This window comes from Nicotiana attenuata, chromosome 1 (genome assembly GCF_001879085.1).
Source record: "Nicotiana attenuata strain UT chromosome 1, NIATTr2, whole genome shotgun sequence".
In the NCBI taxonomy this organism is placed as follows: Eukaryota; Viridiplantae; Streptophyta; class Magnoliopsida; order Solanales; family Solanaceae; genus Nicotiana; species Nicotiana attenuata.
Genome location: NC_031989.1, coordinates 88,847,280 through 88,859,178, shown reverse-complemented (window position 1 = coordinate 88,859,178; position 11,899 = coordinate 88,847,280). Strand labels below are relative to the sequence as shown.

Sequence of the window (11,899 nt, the reverse complement as noted above, 5' to 3'; positions counted from 1 at the left end):
ATTTATGGTCATGTTGTTCAATGTTAGTTAGTACATGAATGATCTAAAAGAATAGCCGAAGGCAAATATGCACGTAACACCTAAGATTTGATCTTTAACAAAATTTGGAAGCTTTTAAATGCTACCTATATCATAGGAACTATCTGAGCCGTCCTATAACGGCAAGGTGTAGGAAAAATAACTACTAAAATTTTAGTTGAAATTTCCAACAATTCTTAATCAGCAGTTCAGTTGGTTTTTCTTCAAAGTATTTGTTAGATCCATCCAAAAGAGAAGACTCCAAGCGTGCCAAAATTCCAATGTCCGGCCGTTTCCCTCTTTAATAAAGTTAGTAAAATGAAAGATCACCAACTCTGCGTGATTTCCCTAGAACTATACGTGCTTTTGTCTCTCCCATTTATTACGTTATGTTAGTTCAAGAATTAATTGCTATTTTCTGCATAGAAAGAAGGCGAATCGCAAGTATTCCCCTCTCTGCCTTTCTCGCTTTCAGGAAAGCTTTCAAGTGCAAAACTTTCTACACCTAATTTCTAGCTCCATTTCAAGAAAGGTAACTATTCCTATTTCTTCTTGTTTTTGCCAAATCCCTTTGGAACCTATCCAAAAATAAAATGTGGAAAGTTGACATATTTGAGGTTACTCTTGATTTACTACTCTTAAATTTTTCTTAATAACGATGAAGCAGGAATTCAGAGCTTACGTATAACTCATTTACTTATTAGTCAGGAACCATGTTTCGGAGAAAGCTTTGCCCCACGAGTCAGGCAAATGATTCTGCTAGCCGTGATACAAAGGTAACAGGCAAATCTCAGAAAAAATGCAATCTTGCTTGTTTGTGATTTCTTTTTCTCGCTTGTTTACTTTCAAGTATTCTTCAAATTAACCTTTACGACATAGTATTATAAAGATAGAACCTTTACAAGTTAAACTAACGTAGTTAGCACTCTGGAATTGTAGATCAGGAACTAATTTTCTTAGTCGAAACAGGTTAGCGAGTTAAGGGCTGCTCTTGGACCTCTATGTGGACGTAGCTTACAATTCTGCACCGATCCGTGTCTGAGGCGATACTTAGAAGCACGAAACTGGAAACTTGACAAGGCAAAGAAAATGCTTGAAGACACTCTCAAGTGGAGATCTACCTATAAACCAGAAGAAATTCGTTGGGTAAGTCTTGTCTGTATTGAACCCCAAAGGGTTTTGATTATGGCTGCACTAAGTATTACTACTAGAGCAACTTCGTTTTTTTTTTTGTCGTCAACTTAGCTTCTGTCACTTGGTATAATCTTGGAATATGATTCTGAAATGGCGATGTCGCACTTTATCCGCATGAAGTAGCACATGAAGGTGAAACTGGCAAAGTGTCCAAAGCCAATTTCTGTGACCGATTAGGCGGACCCGTACTTATAATGCGACCTCGGAAACAGGTTAATTACTCTTTGATATCTTACCTTTAAATAAAATCCATTCTATATCTGATATCAAATGGTTAATATTCTCAATTCTCATTGCTCTGCTTAATCGATAATAGATAGAATACATCATCTCCAGAAGGTAACGTTCGTCATCTAGTCTATCTGTTGGAGAATGCTATCCTTAACCTACCATTTTTTTGACAAGTCAATACAATTTATTCATTCTTCTGCAGGTAGTAAAATATTTTATTGATGCAAAAACATTTGCGAAGATAAAGTTTGTGTATCCGAATAACAAAGAGAGCACGGAGTTGATGAAGATATTTTTCGATGCTGAGAACCTTCCAAGAGAATTTGGGGGGAAAGCTACATTGAATTACGATCATGAAGAATTTTCAAAATTGATGGCTAAAGAAGATGTTAAAACTGCTAAATTTTGGGGCTTTGACGATTTGCCGTCCCATACAAATGGTAGTGGACGCTCCAAAGCAGCACAAGTAACGCCTGTGCCAGTGAGTGTTGCATCAGCTGCAAGCTAACCAGAGTTCAGTTGTCTATAATAGCAACTACCAGTGTAAGGCTTAAATAGTGTATTATGTTGTGCATCGTCAATGCTTTAAAAGGCAATCCCTATTTTTAATTCAGTTCTTCCATAATTAATGGCAAAATACCTTAAAACACCCCTAAACTTGGCACGCATTATTGGTTACATTCTTGAACTATCTATGGTCTTAATTACCCCTCTATACTTGGTTATTGAATTCGATAGTTGTTACCCCCTTGGATGATCTGATCCCAGGAAAGTGGCATGCACTCGCCTGTCATGTGAATTTTTCTTTCTATGTGGCATTTTTTGTAAAATAAAATATATTTTTACATTTTTAGATAATTCTTTCTGAATAAAATTTATAATAAAACTTGGATAGAACTACATTATTGAGGCTAATTTTTTTTATTTGGCGAAAAATAATAAAGTTTTAGTTATTCTTTTTATTTTTGAATTTGACCTGAAAATAAAGATTTATAAAATTAAAATAAATAGTCAAGGCATCTAAAAAGTTACTACAAAAGCTACATAGCTTGAAATTTATTATTTTGGCTATAGTTTTTATATAGCTCTAAATTATGGTGCTCTAAAAATAGATTTTTTACAGATTTTACTTGAAAAAGTAAAAATACACAGTTGAAATAAATAATCATTGCATCAAAAGAAGAAATAAAAAGAGTGTACAATTGCAAGTTCATTATTTTGGCTATACTTTTTTTATTTGGTAAAAAATAGTGGAGCTATGGCCAATTCTTTTTTATTGGTTTGACTCGAAAATAAAAATACACAATTAAAATAAATAGACATTATATATAAAAAAAAGAGAGGAAATTTACACAACTGGTACTCCATTATTTTTTGCTAAAGTTTTATATTTGGCTAAAATGATGGAGTTCCAACCAAACGTTTTACAAATTCGGCCAAAAAGCAAAAAAAAGAAATATGCAGTTGGAACAAATAGACATTATATCTTAGAAGAAATTAAAAATAATAAAAGTTAAAGTAAAGCCCACATTGTATGTTAAGATGAAGAAATACATAGTTGTAACAAATAAATCATTATATATGACTATATGACAATTAAAAGTTAAAAAATAACCTATTTGAAAGCTGATTTTTCAATTTTTCTTCACTCCATGCGCTTAAAAGAGAGTGCACTCACACTCTTTGCCACATAATGGCCCTCAAAAGCTAAGTTGAGGGGGATAATTAAGATCACGAATAGTTTAGGACTGTAACTATAATCCGTGCCAAGTTTAGGGTTTTTTTTAGGTATTCTGCCATAATTAATACATTTAATCTACTTCCTCACACTTATGTTGCTTTGAACACCTGTGGAACATGACTTCACCTGGATATGGAAGTTACACTGCCCCAATAAAATAAAATTCTTCATATGGCAATGTCTCTATGGCAGAATCCCTAATCGTCAATATCTCCATCACATTGGTATTAATATTGATCCGCAATGCACTATATGCCCTAGAGATGAAGTACCTTCAAAAGGTAGCCCTAGTTGCTCCAACTCAAAAGAAACTAATGATAATGAAGGGGAATGGAAAACTGTTTCCTTCCCAAGAAGGCGCAAACAAGGACCACCCACCCAACAACGACCAACTGTAAATCCGATCAGAAAAAACAAAACAACCACTCAATCGGAGGGAATATAAGTTCTGATGTTTGACACCATCTCCGGTAAGTTTTTCGGCATCCAAACCTTCAAATATGCTACAAAAACTAACCTAGTGCAGGACTCAAGCCAGCACAAGGCTCAAAAAATATTACCAAACCCATGAAAAATCAAAGTACTCAAGGTCAGACCACAAGGGAAAAGCCCAGCACAAGCATGGAGAGAAAAGCGGGCCCAGAAGAAAGGGAACAAAAAGATTGTGAGGAACCGGGACCTACTCCCCAAAACAAAAACCAAACACCCCCCCCCCCCAAAGCAAAACCAAACAGACCACCCTGAACTCCAAAGTCAACCAGCCCAAAGGGCCCAGAAGAGTGTCTGACAACCCATCAAACGGAGACCCACTCCAACCCCCATCTCATTAACTCCCTAGCAATTATCAATAATGATCCTACTCCAAGGCATCACCCCTACAAACGCACTCTCTACAAACTCACTCCATGGAAACCCCAGATAAAAATCTTAGAAATCCAAATTTGGCAGCTGATTTGACACCAGCAATCAACTCAACAGGATTTTCCAGAACCCAATAACCCGTTGTAGTAGACGCAGAAACCAAAGCGTCCACGATGAGAGACGATCCACCTCCATCTCAACAAAAACTGTTGATTACCCCAAACCCCCCCTCCCCCCCCCCATTTATTAGCAACCCAAAACAGGCAGACAAAGAAAACCCAAAAATAAACCCCCCACCAACCCCCTATTTTCCTAACCTCCGTTCCACCACCACCGGACCATGCACCGGCACCTGGCTGGAGATAGACCTCCATGGCCAGGCACTAAGTTACAGTTTCAGCTGGGCAATCCAGCCTATTCCTCGTCATTCAAAAAACCCGGCACATTCTGGCCAGGGTAACTGCGGAGGCCCAAACAACGGGGTTTTAGCGATGTTTGGATATCAGCTATTGCAATCGATGGTGCTTCAGACCATCAATCCCTTGCAGCAATCAACCGACCCACCATCAGTCCACAACATGATGCAATAAATCTTCAATTCACTCCCTTTCTTCCCGGATTCGGCAATGGAGGATCCCTTTGCAACTCCTCAGTTCAAGGTCCTTCAACCATGGCCACACCAGGACCCTTCGTCTTCAACGCAGGAGAAACAGAGCTCCCCACCACTGGATAACATCTCGAAGGAAATATCAAAAGCACTGGAAATCCTAAAGAGCCACGAAACCTCTACAGTGAAGGAAATGATGCCATCTTACAGCCTACCGAGAACAGACTCACTATGGCTAGAGGCAATGAGAGCGATAGAGTTCAGTGTGGACCACAGCGAGACCCTCATACTTCCTGCCCCAAGACCCTTGCGAGATGTGGACTGAATCTGTCCTCCCATCAAAGCCAAGGTCTAATGAAGCCACTGTTAACACTAACCCCAATGATGAGATCTTTGCCATCACAGACCAAGGAAAGAGAATTGATGCCACCCCAGGGAAGGGAAAAAGCATCGACGAGCAATCCCAACCAAACCCTCCATCCTCAAATGAACTTTATAATATGGAATGTTAGCGGGGCAAACAATGTAGAGTTCAGGCGACATTGCTCAGAAATGGTCAAAATGCACAAACCTCTGTTGCTAGTGTTGTTGGAAACAAAAATAGCAGATCACAAAAAACTGACAGAAGAGCTACAATACGACATGCACATCCAATTCCCAGCAGTAAGCCACCTGGGAGGCATAGTTATCATGTGGAAGAAATCCTCCCTCCAGGTGGACGAAGTAGCAGTGACATCACAAGGTATACACGTTATAGTCAAGGTACTCCCCTCAAACCTCCCTTGGTTACTTTCAGCAATTTATGCTAGTAATTTTCTTGAGGATAGAAAGACCTTCTAGGATAACCTAGTTGATATCTCCAAGAATTATAGTGGAAGTTGGTTTGTGGGTGTAGACTTCAATGAAGTCTTGAAAGCTAGGGACAAATTTGGGGGCAACCCCATCAACACAAATAGGAGCAACCTATTTTGGAATTGTGTCAATAGCTGCCAACTTGTAGACCTAAGATTCAAAGGTAGCAAATACACTTGGTCCAACAAGATGTTACACCCCAGGTTTTCGTGCGTGAAGTACGCCATAAGTAAAGTGATGAAAGTCCGAAAATGAGATATTATATTTCGCATTTTCATACATTAAAGCATTGTCGTACGTTAAAGCTTCGTCGTAAGATTAATCGACGTAAATTCGGGAATGAGATTTATTTTGGGATTATAAGTATTACACTATTTATAACAAGCGATAAATAAGTGTTATGAAGGATAAAGGGGTACACGGATTAAAGAAAATGAGTTTCGTTAAAAGTGATCAATTTGGAATAAAATACGGGTCGAGCGATAATACTCGATAATTATGAGCTAGTACCATGCAAGGTACCATATGACCATGGTAGTTTAATTTATAAAGTATATATGAAGTATTTTTAAAAAAATAAATAGAGTTTTAAGTAATTTGTGGTAACTTTTAAATTATGCGGGTAATTGATTAATTACCGGGAACGGAACATTACCCGGTTAACTAATAAGTGGATAAAAATTATTAAAATCCCACCCCCACCCCACGTGGCAAGATGCCACAACATTGGAGGTGACTAAGTAAGTCACTTTTTCCAAATGGCTAAATCTTCCATGACTAAGCTTTAAGTCTTAGAAAACAAGACTTGTAACCTTTATTTTAAAGACTTTTTTTTGTAAAGCTTGAAGAAAAAAAATGCTGCCTTGACTTTCTGAAATTTATGATTTCCATTTCATTTCATTTTAAAAGGACCTAGGAACGTTACTCCTTCCAAGATGGCAAGAAAAATCCTTTCTTAAGGATTGGAATTCAAAAGCTATAATCCTTTATTAAGGATTGGAATTCAGAAGCTTTCTTTAGCTAAGTTTCGTTCAAATTAACAGAAGCAAATTCATTTCAAACAACAATTTGCAATTCTGCCTTTGGCTTCATTTTAAGAACGTTGGGAACAAAGCTAACATTTAAAATCACATCTCATTCTGGAAGCCAAAAACGCTAGGAGCACAAGACCATTTCGTTCAAGAATTTCGCAGAAACAGGTATGTTAAGGCCCTCCCTTCTTTCTTTTGGCATGGTCCAAATTATACCGAAGAAACGAACAAATACACAGTTTCTATAAATTACTCTATTCATAGAAATAGTAAGGGTGTATATATTCTTGATTCCCCATGAGAATTATTATTATCTTCTGTTCATGGGTCTCAGAATAATACGCAGTTGGAAAAGTTTATCCGAAAAGAATATCGAGATTATTATGTATTTTTCATGCATTTCACTCATTTATGCATGTGCATTGACCCGTGACCATATGGCGTTATATACGCGTATATATGTAAATATATGTATATGGGATATGGGAAAAGGTTACGGCGTTATATACGCACCACCACCTGATCAACTCGTATATGATGATGATGTTGCCCACAGTGGCTGAAATATGATTCAAACGGCGTTATATACGCGTATATATGTATGTATATATATGTATATGGGATATGAGAAAGGTTATGGCGTTATATACGCACCACGACCTGATCAGCTGGTATACGTTGATGATTTTGCCCACAGTGGCCGATATGATATGATGGGATGCCCTCAGAGGCTGATGATGGTATGAGACATGTACCTATGCACAACATGACATTCATATGCATATGCATGGCGCTAAAAGTATTTCATGATTTACAGAGTTATTCAGACTTACAGGTTGAGTCAAGTACTCTATATTTCTTCCATGGCTGTTATGTACTTATTTATGTGCCTTACATACTCGGTACATTTTTCATACTGACGTCCCTTTTGCCTGGGGACACTGCGTTTCATGCCTGCAGGTCCCGATAGACAGGTCGAGAGCCGTCCAAGTAGGCTATCAGCTTAGTGGAAGATGTTGGTGCGCTCCATTTGCTTTGGAGTTGCTTGTTTGGCTGGTATGATTTAGACGTGTATTGTTTGGTATGGCGAGACTCTGTCCCGACTTTTATGACATTTATGTACTCTTAGAGGCTTGTAGACATATGTCGTGTACGTGAAAGATTGTACGGCCTTGTCGGCCCTTGTCTTGAGTTATAAATAGTTATGTTGGCCTATTAGACCCGTATGTCACGTGTATATGATAATGTAATGAGAAAGATACGGTTGAGTAAGGTACCGGGTGCCCGTCGCGGCCCATCAGTTTGGGTCGTGGCAAAAGTGGTATCAGAGCTGTTCTGTCCTAGGGATGTCTACAAGCCGTGTCTAGTAGAGTCTTATTTATGGGTGTGTCGTGCACCACACTTATAAGCAGGAGGCTACATGGCATTTAGGATTGTCACTTTTTCTTCTTACTCTAGATCGTGTGGTAGAGCTAACTTGTAAGAATTCAAACTCCGAAATTCTATTCCATTCGTAATAAGACGATACCTACATCCAGAAAGAAGGTTGGAAAGAGAGATAGTTGAGAAAGAGCTGAGTCAGAGGAATTGGATTTTTGTATGATGCCTACGATCCGTAAATGTGAGGTCTTTAGCAGATCATGGGTGTACTGAAAGGTGTAAGCTTCCTGATAAGAAGCCTTAAGGCAAGAATGCCTACCCATCTTTATGGTGAAAGACAATGAGAGATTAACAAGATAAATACAAGTTTCAACAAGCAAAAGAAGAAGGATGAAGAAGGATACGAGGCGCCCAGTTAATGAAGGTTAATAACGTTTATAATTCAGGCAGAGGACCATAAGCTTTTTGAGTTATATTCAACAGTAACAGAGGTATATACAATTGGACGCACCCATTCCAGATATGCCCTATGGGGGTTAACAGAAGTAATATGAGAAGATATGATGGATGAATTATTTGCGTCAGTTGACATTTCCGAAGGATATTGCAAATGTGCTAATAGATCTCTTTATGAGACACCCAGATGGTGCACTCTAAAATAGTACAACTAGATATGAGTACTACAAAGATAGGCACTGGAAGCCTTAAAGCGATAAATATTACCTTAATATGGCTCCCATCCCTAGTTGAACGAGAATTCTTGGCAACCCGAAGAGCCAATAGATGAAGCAAGGGGAGTCAAAAGCAAAAGAATGTCATGTTGAAGTTTTCAAAAGAAAGTAATAGGCAGAAACATTAGCAGGGAAATAAGAAGAGAGATAAGGAAGAATTATGAATAAGGTGTGATACATGGATGACAACGGTAGAGTGTTACAGAACCTATAGTCAAATGAAGAAAGAGGCGAAAGGTGATGGGCCTTGAGACAACAAAAGAGTATAGGCCATAAAGTCATATCATCACTTTGAGAAATAAGTTCGTGACTCTAACACGACTACCAGAAGGAAAAGTTAGACCCCATAATAATAGAAATTAGTGTGGATTGGTGAACAAGATAAACTAAACATGAATTAGGAGCAGAGTGATTTGATAATGGTTGGCATCACGAAAATTTCAGATTGCATTCCGGCAATAATAGAATGAACGACAGAAGAATAACCTTTAAAGGTCATTCAGGAAGATGTTTCCCTAAGGCAAGCAATGTGAGCAAAGTTAAGATTAAGCGACTGTATGTGCCAGTTACACTAAATGTCACTATCGCGAGTGAGAAAATTTTGTTATCCTTGGTACGGAAGGACTATCGCAAGGCGAGTAAGGATCATCGATGATGTGAAAGGATGCCAAAGATGAAAAGGTAAAACATCGGTAGGCAGGTCGTTGTAGCTCCAACTTTTAGTACACCCCTAAAGGGGGGAATATAGAATGGTGTGGTATTAAGTCAGAATTAAGTGGATCTAGTAAATGATAAAGGAAGAATGCGATAAATGAAAGAGGAATGAGATGGCACTTATCCAAATCTTATAGATATGCTACGATTCAAGAATATTGTGCAAGCACGACGTCAAGGAGAGGAAGTAAAGGTTCCTGCCCGAGCTGTTACTAATAAATAAGGAGCCAGTGCGAGACGTAAGTTAAGATAAAGGAAATAACCCAAGAAAGATTACGAGGAATATTAATATGAGAATGGGCCAACGAGTAGTTAGTAATTGGTCAGGAAGATCCCAGTTATGGCTAAATAGGAGGTTACAGACGAGTCATCAGATCGTGTAAGATAAACATAGTAGAACCCAACATGGAGAATTCAGCCTCGAAGAATATCATTATAATACTTGAGATACATTCAAACAAGAGTCAGGGTAGTTAAAGGTACCATATGAGTGTCACGGGGATAAAAGAAAGTGCCACTGGGAAGACAGTCAAAATATCAATTCAGAAGCAACCATACAAGCACAAGGGCATGGAAGTAAGCAACTACGGATGATTATAGGCAAGTAAAGACAACAGAAAGGTCTGTAATAAGCCCACAGCTTTACGAGAGTCAAGGGTTCTCCCTAAGTACTACAACGAAAGACTAGCCGAGGAAATAAAGAAAAAGGCTAGCACAACAACCTAAAGAGAAAATGGTCGTGTAACAACAGTCTCGCAACAACATTGTAAGCACTCCAAAGGAAAGTGGCACCTATCGTGGCTAATGAACGGGAAGTAAAGATAAAAGAAATATTCGAGATCATATGAGTTATATGAAAACTCTGGCTTGTGTGGACACTAAGATAAACTAAGTATGGACACAGCAATGGGGCAAAAAGACCAGGAAAAGTAATAGCTTACATTGAAAGAAATCTAAGATGGAAAAAAAACTAAAACTATTCGATCAATGATCCAGAGTTGGTTGCATCAAGAACTCACTTAAGGGTTTGGAGTTTTATACATACAGCATACTGCCGTAAAAGATTCTGGTATAAGTTAAAAGAAAGAATTGAGCCCAGGTTATAAACAAAGGATTAAATTATTAAAGGATTATATCATGCATATTTCTCAAGCCCATGAAAGGCTAGATAGGATAACTAATACCATGAACCACAGATCGGAAGATAGCTTAAGCCTATATAAAGGTTGATCAGAGGGAAGAGGAAACTAAAGAGTGACATCAACTAAGTAATCGGGAGTCTGATTATTGGACCCAGAAGTTATAGACATCATGATTGAGAACATTGCAGAAGCACTCTTGATATCAGAGGTACAAGAGAGATAGTACAACAATCATATCATATAACGGCTCTACGATAAAGCTAGTTAGAAGAAGTACCAGCCTTATAAGGAGAAATAGCTCCCACCGGATTGTATAGGCACCAGAGGTGCAAGTATTATAATAGAACTTCAAATGGTGGATGCGATTTATATTTATGCGGGAGGGAGGTTGTGAAAGAAAGATAGAAGAATGTAAAGTGATATTTTAAATGCAAAAGGTTGTGAATAGTCCACGCTATGGATAAAAGGCTAGAAGCATGGGGATTCAGTATCCAGGAGTAATAGTGGCATCATCACTAGCATTTCTTCCAGCCTATGGTTTAAGTATCGAGAGGCCTAGTCAAGAGAATAAAGAAGAGATAGAGACGCTGAGATGTCTCACTTGATGTTCCGAGATAATACAAGGAAATCTATGGTAAAGCAAGAATACGAGCAGTATAAATGGATATATGTAGGTCGCAAGCTAAAGTATGATAAAGCGACAAGGTTTTAGAAATACAATAGTAAGAACAAGAAAGGGTGACTGAGAAAGTGACGAGAATGAATAAGTTCTCGGGATTAAGCCTATGAAAACATTAGGGCTGATAGGTTCTCTAAGTTATAGAAGGCTCAGTATAGCTGAATGAACTCAAAGAAGACTAAGACTAGCAGCATTTAGAAGAGATGGAATGTTGCTCTGGTAGTGAAATAAAGGTGTAATTATGACAGATAAAAGATAACTATAGGAACTTCGATTTAATAATGAATTGAAGAAAAAAAATGGGAGGAGAAGGAGAAAAGAATTGCGGACGATACGAGATCAAAATAGCCCTATAAGGTGAATCACATCGCGATACAATGAAATACGATTATGGAAAATACTTCAAATATTCCTCGATGCAATGTAAGCCCTAGTGGCAATGTATTACGTAAGAAGTTTGAAGTTATCAATGAAAGATTGTAGATCAACATTGAGGTGGATCAACAATGGATGGATAAAAGTTATAAAAGTATGAGATGAGATTAGGCCGTTCTTAAGATGAACAGTGGTGAGGAAACATTAAAGGACTTAGATTTATACTTATAGGATAAACAACGAAAGTAACCTGGAGTTTGGTAGTATGACCTATCTAGATGCAGTAAAGTCATAAAGATAGATAACTGGGTCTATGAAACAAGATATAGCAATATTCGTAAGT

At 38.0% G+C, this 11,899-nt stretch overlaps 1 protein-coding gene across 4 annotated transcripts; it reads left to right on the top strand.

The window, feature by feature from the left end:
• LOC109241661 (random slug protein 5-like) lies at positions 227-2,223 on the top strand. Of its 4 annotated transcripts, none has more exons than XM_019408434.1 (4): positions 227-550; positions 727-794; positions 988-1,164; positions 1,646-2,223. In XM_019408434.1, the coding sequence occupies exons 2-4, from the start codon at positions 732-734 to the stop codon at positions 1,949-1,951; spliced, it is 546 nt and encodes a 181-aa protein (XP_019263979.1). In that variant the 5' UTR covers positions 227-550; positions 727-731; the 3' UTR covers positions 1,952-2,223. The 4 variants fall into 4 exon arrangements, 3 of the variants coding, with proteins under 3 accessions (XP_019263979.1, XP_019263973.1, XP_019263967.1); XM_019408428.1 differs by having other exon boundaries at positions 723-794; XR_002070269.1 differs by lacking the exon at positions 227-550 and adding an exon at positions 1,333-1,424 and having other exon boundaries at positions 573-794.

Bases quoted from the DNA above. Each gene is read 5' to 3' on its own strand.
- LOC109241661 (XM_019408434.1), top strand. From the start codon at position 732: ATGTTTCGGAGAAAGCTTTGCCCCACGAGTCAGGCAAATGATTCTGCT. The intron at 795-987 runs GTAACAGGCAAA...TAGTCGAAACAG, and splicing joins CTGCTAGCCGTGATACAAAG to GTTAGCGAGTTAAGGGCTGC. The intron at 1,165-1,645 runs GTAAGTCTTGTC...ATTCTTCTGCAG, and splicing joins AACCAGAAGAAATTCGTTGG to GTAGTAAAATATTTTATTGA.